This window comes from Aegilops tauschii, chromosome 7 (assembly GCF_002575655.3).
Source record: "Aegilops tauschii subsp. strangulata cultivar AL8/78 chromosome 7, Aet v6.0, whole genome shotgun sequence".
NCBI lineage: Eukaryota > Viridiplantae > Streptophyta > Magnoliopsida > Poales > Poaceae > Aegilops > Aegilops tauschii.
The window spans coordinates 13,735,103-13,751,112 of record NC_053041.3 but is presented as its reverse complement, the minus strand read 5'-3'; the positions used below and the strand labels follow the sequence as shown (position 1 = coordinate 13,751,112).

At 40.5% G+C, this 16,010-nt stretch overlaps 1 protein-coding gene across 1 annotated transcript; it reads left to right on the top strand.

Annotated features, from left to right (window-relative positions):
- The first annotated feature begins 6,595 nt into the window (after nt 1-6,595).
- LOC109781128 (alkane hydroxylase MAH1-like) lies at nt 6,596-8,826 on the top strand. The gene is made up of 3 exons (XM_073503489.1): nt 6,596-7,354; nt 8,269-8,351; nt 8,763-8,826. Exons 1-3 carry the CDS (start codon nt 6,596-6,598, stop codon nt 8,824-8,826), a joined length of 906 nt encoding a protein of 301 aa, XP_073359590.1.
- Nucleotides 8,827-16,010: the final 7,184 nt, after the last annotated feature.

Genomic DNA, 16,010 nt, shown 5'->3' with positions numbered 1-16,010 from the left:
CTTCCTTGGCACTTGACATCCGCCACACAATCAGAGAGATGAAGAAATCAAATCGGAACAACCTGCAAAAGGAAGGCACAAATCGGACGGGTAGATGAAGAAAAGAAATAATTCTACTGGACCTTTAAATCATAGGTTCATTGTATTGGATGGTTAATTAATCTGCATGTATTAGCGAGCAACAAGAAACTTCTTTGCACATTTAAAAAGGAAGAGACAGTATGTTGGATTCTAAGGAGACATGCTAAAGAAAAGGCAAGAGGCACTTTGCTAAACTCTGAAACACACATATTAAATCAGTAGTCATTGGTTTGTGCATATATTTGTCCAAAAGCAGCAGGCTACGGCAAATCACCCGCACAAGCACAAGGAAAAATGGCTTAATGCAAACTGCAACCATGAATTAATTAACCTTCTTGTGTGAACAAGCAACAAGAACAAATCCAGGCACACGTAAATAGCAGGATTGGCCATATATAAAGAATGACTAGGCAAAGAAGGTATAGCCCAGGGACTTTTATGAAAATAATGACCAAGCAATCATACGCATGTAAGGATGTGTTTTTTCCGACAAGATTAGGATAACCCCACAGGCAGCAAGGCAGAAAGAAAACAGTCAGGATGGTGCGGTGCAGATTATCATATGTCCAGTCTGAACTTATATCCTTCTATGTCCTGCATCTGAACTTATATCCTTAATCTGCTAATTCTTTGACCGATTCTATTGTATGGAGTAGTACTGATGGAATCACAGCCTCAAGTATAACTCTTTTCAACTAGCAAGGTGGCCCTCGCAAATGCGACGGTTAGATATTTAGTGCATTGAAACTGTCGATTCTTTGTTTTTATCTCATGCACATATTTAATACTCTTATTTACCCACTTTCATTATATAATACATGATGTTGTAGACACTGGTAGATTTATAAAGATGGAACTTTGATATTGTTTTTACATGAATGGAACATTACATTGCAAATAAATAAAAAAATTGAATTATGTGGCTTTGATATAATAGTCGGCCACCGACCTACATAGACACCGAACCATTTGCAACTTAAGTTGTCTTATGTTATGTGGAGTACATCCGCAATTCTATGCTATGTTGTCATTTTGTGTATGGCTATATAAAGGAACTGGTTGTCCCTATCCAGCCTCTTGCATGCTACATCCTCGCGTCCACAAATGGATCCATATTTTGTAAAAGAGAAAATGTAACAAAGCTAAATGACCAGAATGTTGGGGAACGTTGCATGGAAATTAAAAAATTTCTATGCACACGCAAGATCTATCCATGGAGATGCATAGCTACGAAGAGGGGGAGAGCATCTACATACCCTTGTAGATCGCTAAGCGAAAATGTTTATCAACGCGGTTGATGTAATCGTACACCTTCACGATCCGTCCTGATCAAGTACCGAATATACGACATCTCGGCGTTCAACTCGATGACGTCCTGCGCCCCCCCCCCCCACCTTCCTTCCTTCTTTGGCGCTAGGGGGAAAGGAAAGGGGGCTGGTTGCCTTAGGGCGCCCCCCTTTCCCTTTCTCTGTTCCTTGGAGAAAGGCAGGAGGGGGCCAGCCCCTCCCTTTCCTTTATAAGGCCGGCAGACAGGTTGGGGGCGCGCCAGCCCCTTGTGGGCTGGTGTGCTCCCCTCCCCTTGGCCCGTTAGGCCAAATAACTTACCGTGGCCTCCCGGAACCCCTTCCGTTGATCCGATAAATACCCGGTGCATTTCGAAACCTTTCCCGAGACCAAATACTATCATACTATATATCAATCTTTACCGCCGTACATTCGGGAGCTCCTCATCATGTTTGTGATCTCATCCGGGGCTCTGAACAACATTCGGTCACTATTTCACTTTTATGACAACATACGTAGTTCCCTTTATCTGTCGGTATTTTACTTGCCCGAGATTCGATCGTTGGTACCTCCACACCTAGTTCAATCTCGTTACCAGCAAGTCTTTTTAATAGTTTCGTAATACATCATCTCGTAACTAACTCCTTAGTTACTTTGCTTGCAAGCTTCTTGTGATGCTGTATTACCGAGAGGGCCAAGAGATACCTCTCCGATACACGGAGTGACAAATCCCAATCTCGATCCATGCCAACTCAATAGACACCTTCGGAGATACCTGTAGAGCATCTTTATGATCATCCAGTTACATTGTGACGTTTGATAGCACACAAGGTATTCCTCCGGTATCCGGGAGTTGCATAATCTCATGGACGAAGGAATATGTATTTGACATTAAGAAAGCAGTAGCAATAAACTGAATGATCATATGCTAAGCTAACGGATGGGCCTTGTCCATCACATCATTCTCGATCCAAATGATGTGATCCCGTTATCAAATGACAACATATGTCTATGGTTAGGAAACCTTAACCATCTTTTGATCAACAAGCTAGTCTAGTATAGGCTCACTAGGGACACGTATTTGTTTATGTTTCCACACATGTATTTAAGTTTCCGGTCAATACAATTCTAGCATGAATAATAAACCTTTGTCCTGATTAAGGAAATATAATAATAACCACGTTATTATTGCCTCTAGGGCATATTTCCAACATAGAAAACTCTAAAGCCCTCAGTACCAACAATCAATGCTCATTTATCTACTCCTATATAGATGCTTAAGATGGAGTCAAACCACTCAACCGATTTATTTTTCATATTAACCTTAGGAACTTTGTACGTTGCCGGCAATAGGAATAATCTAGAGAGCATGTTATTTTAAGAGGATTATTTACGCTCGCTATAATTTATATGTTCTAAGCTCCTTCTGTTTTGAAACATAGTAGTATTTGTTGTATCGATTTTCTCTAGCTGTAGTCATGCTACCTCAATCCATACTCTTCAATAGATTCAATGTATGTTCTAGCCACATGCATTTATTGTGTCATTTTTACCATGCTGCCTAATAAGGGATATTGCTAGCATCTTAAAATAATGATCGAATTTATGATGAGTTTTCATCGACGTAATAATTTTTCTCTTCAATATTCTGGGGAAGTTATACACATGATTAGAACAGATAGATATAAATTTATTCAATTGTAATGAGGTGCCCTTAAATCTTAAAATACACTAAACCTTGTAAATTGGAATAGATGGGTGTTTGATTATACTGTAGCTAGAAAAGGCATATATTGAGGCTGAACAGTAATTGGCATTGTCCAAAGAAGTGTGGTCTCTAGAAAGAATCTTGAGCTTTCCAGTCATGCAATCAAACCACGATCTCTCAAGATATTTAATAAATATCTCTCTCTCTCTCTCTCTCTCTCTCTCTCTCTCTCTCTCTATATATATATATATATATATATATATATATATATATCTTTCTCTATCTATCTATCTATCTCTTATCTCTTTCTCTCTCTCAAAACTGAGCCAACAAATGGTCATGTCACGGAGCTAGAAAAAAACTTCAAACTCTAATCTATCTAGTTTATCTTTTCGACACTAATTATGCTATAGGGAGAGATGTGCCGCATAATATCCTCGCTGACACGAATTTGCTTGCATTTTTTCAATGACATTTTCTTGCTTGTTGTTAGACTTAAGATGGACAATTACTGGTTCACGACTATTAGGACCTAACATTGGAACTTGTATTAATTTAATGTTTCTTGCATAAGTGTAGCCATGTAGTCATTTTTTTTGCTCTCATTAGATTGTTAGCTTCTTGCATTAGCATGCAATTTGTCCATGCCTCATACGAATGTTCGCGTAAAAAGTAAATTCACAATGTTTTTTAAATATTTTATGTTTGGACAAAGAGTCCTTCATATTACTATTCTAATTGGCAGCTTGATAATTGGTAATACGCTTGCCTTCTGATTTTATTTCTTTTCATATGCTTTGGTCTTTTTTAATAAGTACATACTCAGTAACATATACGTATAGTGAATTTACTTCTGATTATTATGTACTCCTGTAAAAAAACGAGTACTAAATAAAGCTAAAAAAATTAGTCTAGGACGTCTTCCTTTCCACTTCCTAGGGTAGTTAGCGTATTTTTTCTGACCTACCACATCTTTCCTTCCACTTTCTAGGGTAGCTAGTGTTTTTTTTATTGTTTTTTCCTTTCCACTTTCTAGGGTAGTTAGCGTTCTTTATTGTTTTTGGAGATTGGAAATTTTGGGTAGTTAGAGTTGAAAATCATGTGTAGCCATTCAGGAGCAATCACAACTTTTTTTGAGGGGCTACTAATCATGGCATGGGAAAAATATCTGATGCTCCCGATGCTTAGGTGATACTGTGACATGGACTCCTAGGAGCTGATCCAACGGTTCTCGGGAGCTCTTGAACATTTTATAAAGCTACCATCCATTTCTAAATATTTCAGGGAGACTCAAAATTGCGCGCATGTACAACAACTCCTCAGGAGCCATCGGATCTGAGATTAAACGGCCCAGGAGCCCGTATCACGTTAGCATATAAGGGCCGGTGTCACCTGAAACTTCTCAACACAACCTATATAGAATAAAACATCTTTGAGGTTTACCTGTCATGCCATGAGACTGAGTCATCACGGATGGAATTGCTGGGATTATTTAATCCTGACCATAGATTAGATATCTAAATATAAGACTTTTAGATAAATATCCTTTGAGACTGAAAATTGCTGGATTCACATGGTGACTCGAAAAATAACCCCATATTATAATTTTATTATATAATAATTTAAAATATTATAATACATTATAATATAATACTACTCCCTCCATTTTTAAATATAAGATTTTTTAGATAATTCCGATACGGACTGCGTACCGATTTATAGAGACGTAGTTCAGAGTGTAGATCCATTCATGTTGCTCTGTATGTAGTCCATGTTGAAATCTTTAAATGGGCTTGTATTTAAAAACGGAGGAAGTATAATATACTACCTCCATCCAGAAATACTTGTTGCTCAAATGGATATATGCAGAGTATATGAATGTTAGATACATCCGTTTGAGCGACAATGATTTCTGGAAGAGAGAAGTATAATGTAATACTCCTAGAAGAAGATAGATTAGGCAAGGAAAGTCAGTAGTTGTAACGGAATTTGGGTTTGTGCATGGAGCATCCTTTTTTTTTGTTCTCTGAACGGTGGATCAGTAATTGGTTCTGCTACGATGTATGCTTTTTTGGGTATTTTTCAGAGTATGTTACGGTGTATGTGGTCACAAAGGGGTGTATGTGGTCACAAAGTTTTCAATGGTTTATGCATCCAATTTTTCAACACGTCTGGCATCGAATGAAAAAGGCCCATGTGCGCATCAGGCATCAGCTATAGTCCTTTTCGTAGATTTAGAGTCTTCATCTGGTACGGAGACCTAGAGTTTTTGTTTGAGTTGGAGACCTAGTGTCTTACCTACCATGCGTTATCTTCTTTTAGAAAAAAATTCTACCATACTTTTACACCGATGCAGAATACACACGTGCCACTAATATGGGTCCACCAAACTTAAAAGCAATAATAGATCTAACGGTTATGTTTACTTGATCTTTCAGATGAAAGGTCGGATGGTTCGGATTCACGTGGGAATTTCTAGCTAATTCCTCTATTTTTCTTCCGTATTTTCCTTTTAGAATATAATAGAATAGATGTACAGTTGGCAGCAGAAGACCTGTTTTCCATGTATGTTTCTTTTATTAAAGATTACCGAGTAGTATTTGGGAATGGGTTGCTACGCTAGTGAATGACCTGTTTTCCATGCACGTTTCTTTTTTGCAAATATTGCAGCTTAGGACTTCTATCTAATCTCGACCAAACTTTGTTAATGAGGTACATGATACACTTATTAGTGCACATCAACTTGTTAAGTCATTCCCTGCTCAACATGCGTGTGTGCTTATCCAGGACCTACAACATGCATGAGCGCCAAAGTAATTGAATCTTAAACTGCAGGCATTTAAACAAACAGCTATTTTGAAAACAGGAACACCACCGGTAGCTTGCTTCTTCCATTTTGGCGAGTACTTGAGGATCAAACATGACTGCAAGTCTGTATATCTTGTGAACCTTTGCATCAACAAAAATACTATATTAGCTTCCCTTGAAATCCAAATCCGAATAACAAAGAACAACAGAATTATAAACCACGTGTGCAGGGCTCCATCCTCGACGGCGTTAATGAAAGTAACACAACAACAATAAACATAAGTATATAAACTGGACACGGGTTAATGGAAGCTTTACGGTCTGAATTTGGTGTTGCTACACTCTCCCTAATTCCTATTTGTCCTCTCATTCGGTGTGGTGAAGTATATAAACTGTCGTGACAAGGTGGAGGACGGCCTCCTCCCCTTCTTGTCGCGAAGCAGCCACGCAGAAGTTCCGATTGATATTCAAGAACTGTTTACCAGGTTCACATTCGACATGACGGCCAGGTCGGTCTTCAGGGTCGACCCTGGTCTCCTGTCAGTAGATATGCCACCCCTGACTGTGCCGAACGCCATGGAAGCCGTCATGGATGTAGGCTTCTTCCGGCACACGGTGCCAGCTTCTTGCTGGAGGTTTATGAAGCGTGTAAAAGTCGGCCCAGAGCGGCAGCTCGCGGCAGCGCAGTTGGAGCTCCGATGATTCGTTGCCGAGATGTTGGAGAAAAGGAGAGACGGACCAGTCCACGTGGATGAAGTGCGAGAAGAAAGGAACGAGGAAATTGTTTCTTCCTATCTCCATGACCCAGAGTACAGTGACGAGAACGGAAGACCTAATGCCTTCCTCTACGCAACCCTGATCAATTACATGTTTGCCGGGCGTGACACGGCCGGCATGAGCATGACCTGGTTCTTCTACAACCTCATCAAACACCCGCATGTGGTGTCGGCCATCAGAGTGGAACTAGCACCCATTGCCATGCACAAAGCTGCAACCTCCACCGGCAACAACCACATGGTAATCTTTGACCCCGAGGAGACGAAACCGCTCGTCTACCTCCAGGCGGCATTGTTCGAGTCGATGAGGCTGTACCCGCCGGGTCCGATCGAGCGCAAGACGGTGATGGCAGACGATGTGCTGCCCAGCGGGCACAGGGTGCAGAGGGGTGAAACCATCCTCATCGCGCTCTACTCGATGGGCAGGATGGAAGGTGTGTGGGGCGAGGACTGCCACGAGTACCGGCCAGAGAGATGGGTCAAGGAGGACGGCAAGCTGCTGCACGTGCCGTCGTACAAGTTCCTAGCCTTCAACGCCGGGGCAAGATCATGTTTGGGCAAGCACATCTCGGTAGTGCAGATGAAGAGTGTGATCGCCGCCATGGTGTGGAACTTCGATTTCGAGATGCTGACAGGACACGTTGTAGAGCCCAAGCCGTCCGTCGTGCTCAAAATGAAGAATGGGTTGCTGGCTAAGGTCCACAAACGGCGGGTCGAATAAACCATACAAAAGCCATCTACGTACTCGGTGTCTTTCTATTTTATTACTACATGGGAAGCATTTGTATTTCTCGTCTATGTTTGGCAGCAATAAGTATGTGTCCTTCCTTCCTCGCTGAAATAATAAGTATTTGCTCTTTCTTCCTCGCTGAAATAATAAGTATTTGCTATTCCTTCCTCACTAAAACAAGTATATATCCACATTTGGTTTCTTATAATTTTTCATACGTAACGTACCCTTCACATTTCTATATATATTTCTAGCATCACCTAGCATTTTATTACAAAAGTAGACGGCAACGCATGCCCATCATGATCTAGTCTCATGTATCATGTATGACAGAATGTGTGAATCTCACCGTAGCTCCATACGCTGCACAGCGTGTGCATCTCAACGTAGCTCCATACGCTGCGCAATTGGCAAAAGTAAATTAGCGAAGACTTCCCCTCAATTACAATGCATTAATATTCATGGAAAACCTCTCTTTTGCCACGAATATTAATGCACTGTACTTGTGCAAACCCATTTTTGTCCTTAATTGCCTACTTATTCACAACCACAATATATTATATACTAGGTGCATTCCCCGCGCGTTGCTGCGGGGATTTGATGACCAAATTTAGAGAAGCAATAGCTTTAATGAAGCAAGGAATAAAGTACCATGATGATTTTTGAGAATCATAGTATGTTAGTGGTGCAAATCACATCGCATGTGTCCTGAGTTGAGAGGCAAAAATTATGAAGATTATCATATCGAAAAATAAATTTGATGCAAGCACTCAGTACGGTATATTTACACAAATGGTGTTATGTGTAGAAATAAATTTATGTTTGAATATAATAGATTCATTAATAAATAAAGGGCTAATTTGTACAAATATATCTTGCAGGACCCCCTTGCTGAAAATGGAGTGGATATGGGATTCACCCTTTTTGATGGTGCCAACAATGATACTGTGATGGCCATGCCAGGGTTGGTGATGTGTTCATCCTAAGATGAACCTATGGTAGTTACGCAAGACTTTGCTTTTGTAAATTCCTTGAGCTGATTTAGAGGCATCTTGGAGTGCTTAGCGTTATCTTAATTGTTAGCAGCTCAGACGCTAGAACAACAATAAATGAATATACCAGGCAGGAGATAATTATGTGTTAAAAAAAGATAGTAACATGGTATATTTTGAAGCAATGAAGAACTAATTCCTGATTGGTGATGCTCCATGTCTTTGGCAATGAGGAGAAGAGAGTATTGTAGGATGAAGGGAGATGACGTTGTGAGCCTATATACCTGTGAACAGAAATAAGGGATATAAAGGCTAGTAAAGGAAGATTTGGAATTCATGACATATTTAAGTTGAATAAATAGTATTAATATGCACTATTGCAGGTACTTTGTCACAAAAACAGTGCTCGAGGTATCAATAAAAGAAAGTAAGGGAAGAGAGAATTAGCAACTGCGTGTTTTGTGGTGGAAACTTAAGCATCATGATCTGCCATACTTCTTTTAGAAAAAAATAAATCAGCGAATAGTTGGCATAGCCTAGAAAACAATAAAATTTGATATTGATAGGGCATCTCTCATCTTTCTAGCTGCAATTTCATACAGTAAGATGCATGAAAAGGGATGATAAATAGACGATGTATTTACAAATTAAAATAGAGTACATGCATGAGAAGTTGAAGCAGCAAACCTGAAGGTGACCAAACTTTTGCAATGATAAAGATTAGCCAGATTTAAGTACATAGAAAATCTTTGTCAGTCATTTGTATGTGAGATCCTGATTCAAGGGGAGAGAAGGTTGTCGGCCCTCGGTTTGGTGTCTGTTGTGATGCTGATTTTGGTAAAATATGCATGCACTGCCCTATTAATCTGCAAGCACAGACGAAGAAATCATGATGTTGCAAAAACCTCAAGATTCCAGTATAAAACGAAGGTGGTTAGCTAACCAATCTTCATTACGCACAAAGGACTCTTTGGTATGGAAGGTGATTAACTAACCAATCTTCATTACGCCGGAAGGACTCTTTGATATGGAACGCTTTATTATCTAGAAATAAAAAATGGGGGAATCCAAACCTTAGTTGTATTGTGTGTAGATATAGCGACGGGAGCCACGCCGCTTCGACCGTCGGAGGTGAGCAGTGGCCTGGGGTCTCGGCGAGTCGGCCGCCGTGGCGTCGAATAGGAGTAGCGCTGTTTTCCTTGTAGGTCGCTAATAGTTGTTTGGCCGGCTTGTCCGACACGGATCGCCGGGGAGGTAGGCGCCATGCACTAGTGCAGAACCGGGCATTATCACCGGTTCGTAAGGCCCTTTAGTGCCGGTTCTGTAACCAGCACTAAAGGGTGGGGACTAAAGGTCCACCCCTTTAGTTCTGGTTCAACACGAACCACCACTAAAGGGCCACCACGTCGCACGAGCCAGCGCCGAGAGCTTGGAGAACTTTAGTACCGGTTTGTAACACCAACCGATACTAAAAAGTTTGGGGTTTTGGTTTTATTATTTATTTTTCCTTCAATTTTGTGTTTTCCATTTAATTTATTGATTGTTTTTACATTATAATGAGTTATTAAATCACTAGGTGAAAGAACCGCGGATTAGTTTTAAGTGGATGGATCCTAAGTGATCAAGTAATCCAGTTGAAACTAATTCGCGGTTCTTTCATGAATGTTATAATAACTCATCATCATATTAATATAAAAACTCTTGCATCATATCATCACCAATAACACTAGCTAATAATCATCATAGTCATTACTGCTATCTAATCACCACCAACACTAGCTTAAAGAAGAAACATTCACTTGTACCAGAAGCAAAGATATCATCGAGTTCAACATGATCACGACATTATAAGCGCTCATAAGACCACAAAAGCAAATCACTTTGAGCTTAAGTTCAGGACGAAGAACACGGACATGAGAGGATAAGTACTAAGAGCAGGAACTAGCTAATCACTCCTGCTGCTCTCTCTCCGGTAAAATAGCATAGAACATGTGTAGCTCTCCTGATTCATCATATTGGAGCATATAGATGAACCTGTCTCCTAATCGTGGGCTGCACTTCTAATTGCTACCCCCTAGTACTTCTCTGCGATCCTTCACAATTTTGCTCCAGTCTTTCATTATTAAGCATTCCTCGGTTCTAGAAACCCTGAATGCACTCATGTGCATTGTAGGATGTCTTGGCCGTAAGCTCACCATTGACATGCGACCTTTCGTCTCGGTCCACTGAGGCACAACTATCATCGGGAGTCCCTGTTGAAGAACATCGTATAGTAACATACTTAGCAATGAAGTTTAGGTTAAAAATTAATGTATTCAAAAGATGCACTGATGACAAATAGTAAAAATCTTACCATCTTTCCTCAATAGATGTGACCGTAGTTCAATACGAACACTATTGGTCGCACGTTTTGAGTACTAAGATTTGAAAGTCCAAGAAAATAATTTCTCTTGACAGCATCATGATCCTCAAGCCATGAAACATAATGACTTATCTCCTCGCAGTTTAGTTCAGCCCCGGGACAGTGGACGGTCCTGTCTACCAAGCGTCGGACATGTTTGCTTGAAGGGAAATAAGCTGTCAATAGAAATTAGTTGTCAACTATTTTTGAATAAAGAATATCGAAGACATAAATATGATTGAGAAACTCACATAATGGTAGAACTGGAGGCGTCTGCACATCGACCCAGATGTCGATATTACCTTCATATCATCTTCAGGACGAGTATCAAAGGTGATAACCATATCAGGCACAAATGCATAAGCCTTGCATAGTGTTTGCCAAGTTTTGCATTCAAAATAGGTGTAGGTGTCTGCATTGTATAATTTTGCATAGAAAGTATAACCATGCTCGGTCTTCAAGTAAACTCTCTTTACCTCCATAGCTTTTATAGGACTGAACCAATCTTATCCAAGACAAAAATTCTTGCATGGCAGGGGATACGCTAGTAGAATAGTAAAAAAGTTAAAATTATAAGTTAAAGTAAATGAAGCATAAGTCATGCTTAATTACGAAAAAAACACTTGTCATTGTGAATTACTGTATCCATTTCGAAGGTCTCATCCAGCTTGATGCTGAAGCGCCTATCATCAACTAGGAAATTTCTGTCGCACAGGCCGCGCTCCTCTTCACAGTATTCGCGCATACCGAAATCCTTTTCGTCGTCAGACATTTCCTATGTTCATATAAACACTAATTCTATTAATTCAACTAATTCAACAAGTTCTATTAATTCAAATAGTTCTATTAGTTCAACTAGTTCTATTAATACAACTAATTTAACTAAGCACTTACTAAAAATAAACTAGTTCTATTAATTTTCTTAGTAAAAATAAAATAGTTCTATAGTAAAATTTTAATTAGATCATCAAATCTTATTGATCTAAATTTAATATATCTAATTCAGCTAACATTAATATATCTAATTCATCTATAACTAAAAGTATAAAAAACTAATTCATCTAACATTAATATCTAGCTAATTCACCTAACATTTGACATTAAACTAAAAGTATAACAAACTAAAAAATAGAAAATAATTAAGAAAAATTTCTCTCTCTGTGTGTGTACTGTGTGTGTGAGGGCCGCCATGGCGCGGCAGGGGGCGGTTCTTACAGCAGGGCGACGGCCGGCGATGCGAGGCGACGGGGGGCGGCGTCGGGGACGGGCCGGGGCGGCGACGTACTGGGGCGGGCCGGGGGCAGCGCGCGCGATCGACGACGGGGACGGGCGCGCGCGTCGACGGGGGCGGGGACGGGCGCGCGCGACGGGGACGGAGACTGGGACAGGCGCGCGCGACGTGGGCGACGACGGGGACGGGCGCGGCAGTGATGGGGACTGGCGCGATGACCAAGCAGATGAAGAAAAAACTAACTGAAATTTTCGTAAGTGCTATATATATATAGGAGGGGCCTTTAGTACCGGTTGGAGCCACCAACCGGTAATAAAGGTCAAATTTGGCCAGACCAAATGGCGGGAAGCGACCCCCTTTAGTACCGGGTCGTGGCTGCAACCGGTACTAAAGACCCCCCCCCCCCCTTTAGTACCGGTTGGAGCCACGACCCGGTACTAAAGGGGCGCGCTGGCGCAGGTGCGGTGTGGCAAGTTTAGTCCCACCTCGCTAGATGATACGTCTCCAACGTATCTATAATTTATGAAGTATTCATGCTATTATACTATCCTTCTAGGATGTTTTATATGCATTTATATGATATTTTATATTATTTTTGGTACTAACCTATTAACCTAGAGCCCAGTGCCAGTTTCTGTTTTCTCCCTGTTTTAGAGTATCGCAGAAAAGGAAAACTAAACGGAGTCCAATTGACGTGCCACTTGACGGAGATCATTTTTGGACCAGAAGAAGCCCACGGAGTACCAGAAGCAGGCCAGAAGAGTCCGGGGCTGCCCACGAGGGTGGGGGGCGCGCCCACCCCCCTAGGGCGCGCCCGCTGCCTCGTGGACAGCCCGGAGACCCCCCTGACGTGAAATCAACGCAAAACTCTTCTATATATACCCAAACTTCCAGAAAGAAACCAAGATCGGAAGTTCCGCCGCCGCAAGCCTCTGTAGCCACGAGAAGTCAATCGAGGCCCTCTCCGGCACCCTGCCGGAGGGGGCCATCATCACCGGTGTCCATGGCGGAGTATCCCGGAGGGGCCATCATCACCGTGAAGGCCAAGGACCAGAGGGTGGAAGCCATGGAGGAGGAAGCACAAGGGGGAGAACCTCTCCTCCTCTCTTCCGGTGGCGTCGGAGTGCCATCAGGAGGGGAATCATCGCCACGGTGATCGTCTTCATCAACATCACCATCATCATCACCATCCTCACCTCTTTTACGCGGTCCACTCTCCCGCACCCCGCTGTAATCCCTACTTGAACATGGTGCTTTATGCCACATATTATGATCCAATGATGTGTTGCCATCCTATGATGTTTTGAGTAGATATCTTTTGTCCTTGGGTTGATTGATGATATAGATTGGTATGAGTTGTATGTTTTATTTTGGTGCTGTCCTATGGTGCCCTCCGTGTCGCGCAAGCGTGAGGGATTCCCGCTGTAGGGTGTTGCAATACGTTCATGATTCGCTTATAGTGGGTTGGTGAGTGACTGAAACACAAACCCGAGTAAGAGGGATTGTTGCGTATGGGAATAAAGAGGACTTGATGCTTTAATGCTATGGTTGGGTTTTACCTTAATGATCTTTAGTAGTTGCGGATGCTTGCTAGAGTTCGAATCATAAGTGCATATGATCCAAGTAGAGAAAGTATGTTAGCTTATGCCTCTCCCTCATGATGGAACTGCAATAGTGATTACCGGTCTTGTTAATGATTGCCTAGGACAATTCCGCACACCGATCCACCATTATTCCACACTCGCTATTTATAATATTTAGTAATATATTCTAACTTTATGATAACAGCGCCTACTTTTATATTTTAGCTCTCCGATATCATACAAAGTTATCCTCTACATACCCACGACATAGTTTTATTTCTCATTGCTAGTTGGAAGCAAACGTTCGGTGTACGTAGAGTCGTATCGGTGGCAGATAGGGCTTGAGAGAATATTGATCTTACCTTTAGCTCCTTGTGGGTTCGACACTCCATACTTATCACTTCCACCTTTGGAAATTGCTACGATGATTCCCTCCACTTGGGGATTATCAAGCTCTTTTCAGGCGCCGTTGCCGAGGAGCAATAGCGTGGGGTTGATATTCTCATGTGTGCTTGTTTGCTTTCTTCACTAAGTAGATTTTGTATTTTCCTTTTTGTTTCTGTTTAGTTGTGGGTGAAACATACAAAAAAAATTACTTACCTTTCATGCCTAAAAAGTTTTTCAAAAAGAGAAGTGATTGGAAAGTTATGCATTGAAGAAGTGAGGGTCGACCTTGAGCACTTGTGTTCATGCTCACGGAAACAATGTAGAATTTTTCATGGAAGTTTCTCTGTAAATAATTATCCCCTTGTATATATTCATTTTATTATAAAAATAAATGTGCCAAGCTTTGGTTTTAGGATGACTAGATTGCTTGTTTGCTTTGTTCAGAACAAAAACAGAAACTTTGGCTGTAGTGCGTGAATTTACATTTTTTACTGGAAAGTCAAATGGGTCTGAAACTTTTTGCACATTAATTCTGTACAAATTGTTCAAATTGTAAAATTTAGTTCATAATTTTAGGAGTTACAGAAGTTTGCTAAACTTCCAGATTACTACAGACTGTCCTGTTTAAGACAGATTCTGTTTTTGATGCATTGCTTGCTTGTTTTGATGAAACTATCGGTCTCTATCAGTTGATTAAGCCATGAAAAAGTTATATTACAGTAGCTATAATGCAAAAACAAAATATGAATTGGTTTGCAACAGTACTTATAGTAGTGATTTGCTTTGTTATACTAACGGGTCTCACAAAGTTTTTGTTAAGTTTTTGTGGATGAAGTGTTCGAAGAATGAGGAGTTACCGATGTGAGAAGAATATAAAGAGGCAAGAGTTCAAGCTTGGGGATTCCCAAGGCACACCAAGTAAATATTTCAAGGGATACTCAAGCATCTAAGCTTGGGGATGCCCCGGTTGGCATCCCATCTTTCTTCTTCAACAATTATCGGTATACCTCGATTTTTGTTTTGTTCACATGATTTGTGCCCTTTGTGTTTTTGTTTTCCCTTTAAGAACCATTCTAGTATGAGATGTCCCTTCATCAATTTATGGAATACTTCATGTGCTTCACTTAAATATTTTAAGTATGATCTTATAGAATTGCTCTTTGTGCTTCACTTAAATCTTTTGAGTGTGGTTTTATAGAATGCTTCATGTGCTTTACTTATACATTTTGAGCTTGGATATTTGTTAGTCTATGTTAATTGTAGAATGCTCCATGAACTTCACTTATATCTTTTGGATTATGAATAATACTATCATTTAAAGTGGCTTGGAAGAGTGTCAACTTTAGGAATTAGTGATCCCACTATTTTGGAGGGTGTTGAATCTTAGTGTGATATTTATGAAAGTGGATTTGGAAGAGTGTCAACTTTAGCTAGTAATGAATCCACTATTTCGGAAGAGGTTCCAATTGAGTATGAGAAAAAAGTTTCTATGCATGATTCTACTGAAAATTATTATGAGGGAGGAATACATGCTTGTAGAAGTTGCAACAATATCAAGTTTCCTCTCTATGTGCTTAAAGATTTGAAGTTATACTTGTTTTGCCTTCCTATGCTAGTTGATTCTTGTTCCCATAAGTTGTGTGCTCACAAAATCCCTAGGCATAGGAAGTGGGTTATGTTTAAATGTGCTAGTCATATTCTTCATGATGCTCTCTTTATGTTTCATCTCTTTTCTTTTATGTGAGCATCATTGAAATCATCATGCCTAGCTAAAAGGCACTAAAGAAAAGCGCTTGTTGGGAGACAACCCAATATTTACCCTTACTGTTTTTGTGTGTTTACATGATTAATCTACTGTATTAATCATGTTTTGTAGCTTTTGTTTCAATAAAGTGGCAAGTAAGACCTTTGGGAAGACTTGGGAGAAAGTCAATGTGATCTTGCTGTAAAAAAACAGAAACTTTGCGCTCACGAGAATAGCTGTAATTTTTTACAGAAGAGTGCTTTTTAGTTGATTCTTTTTGCAGAA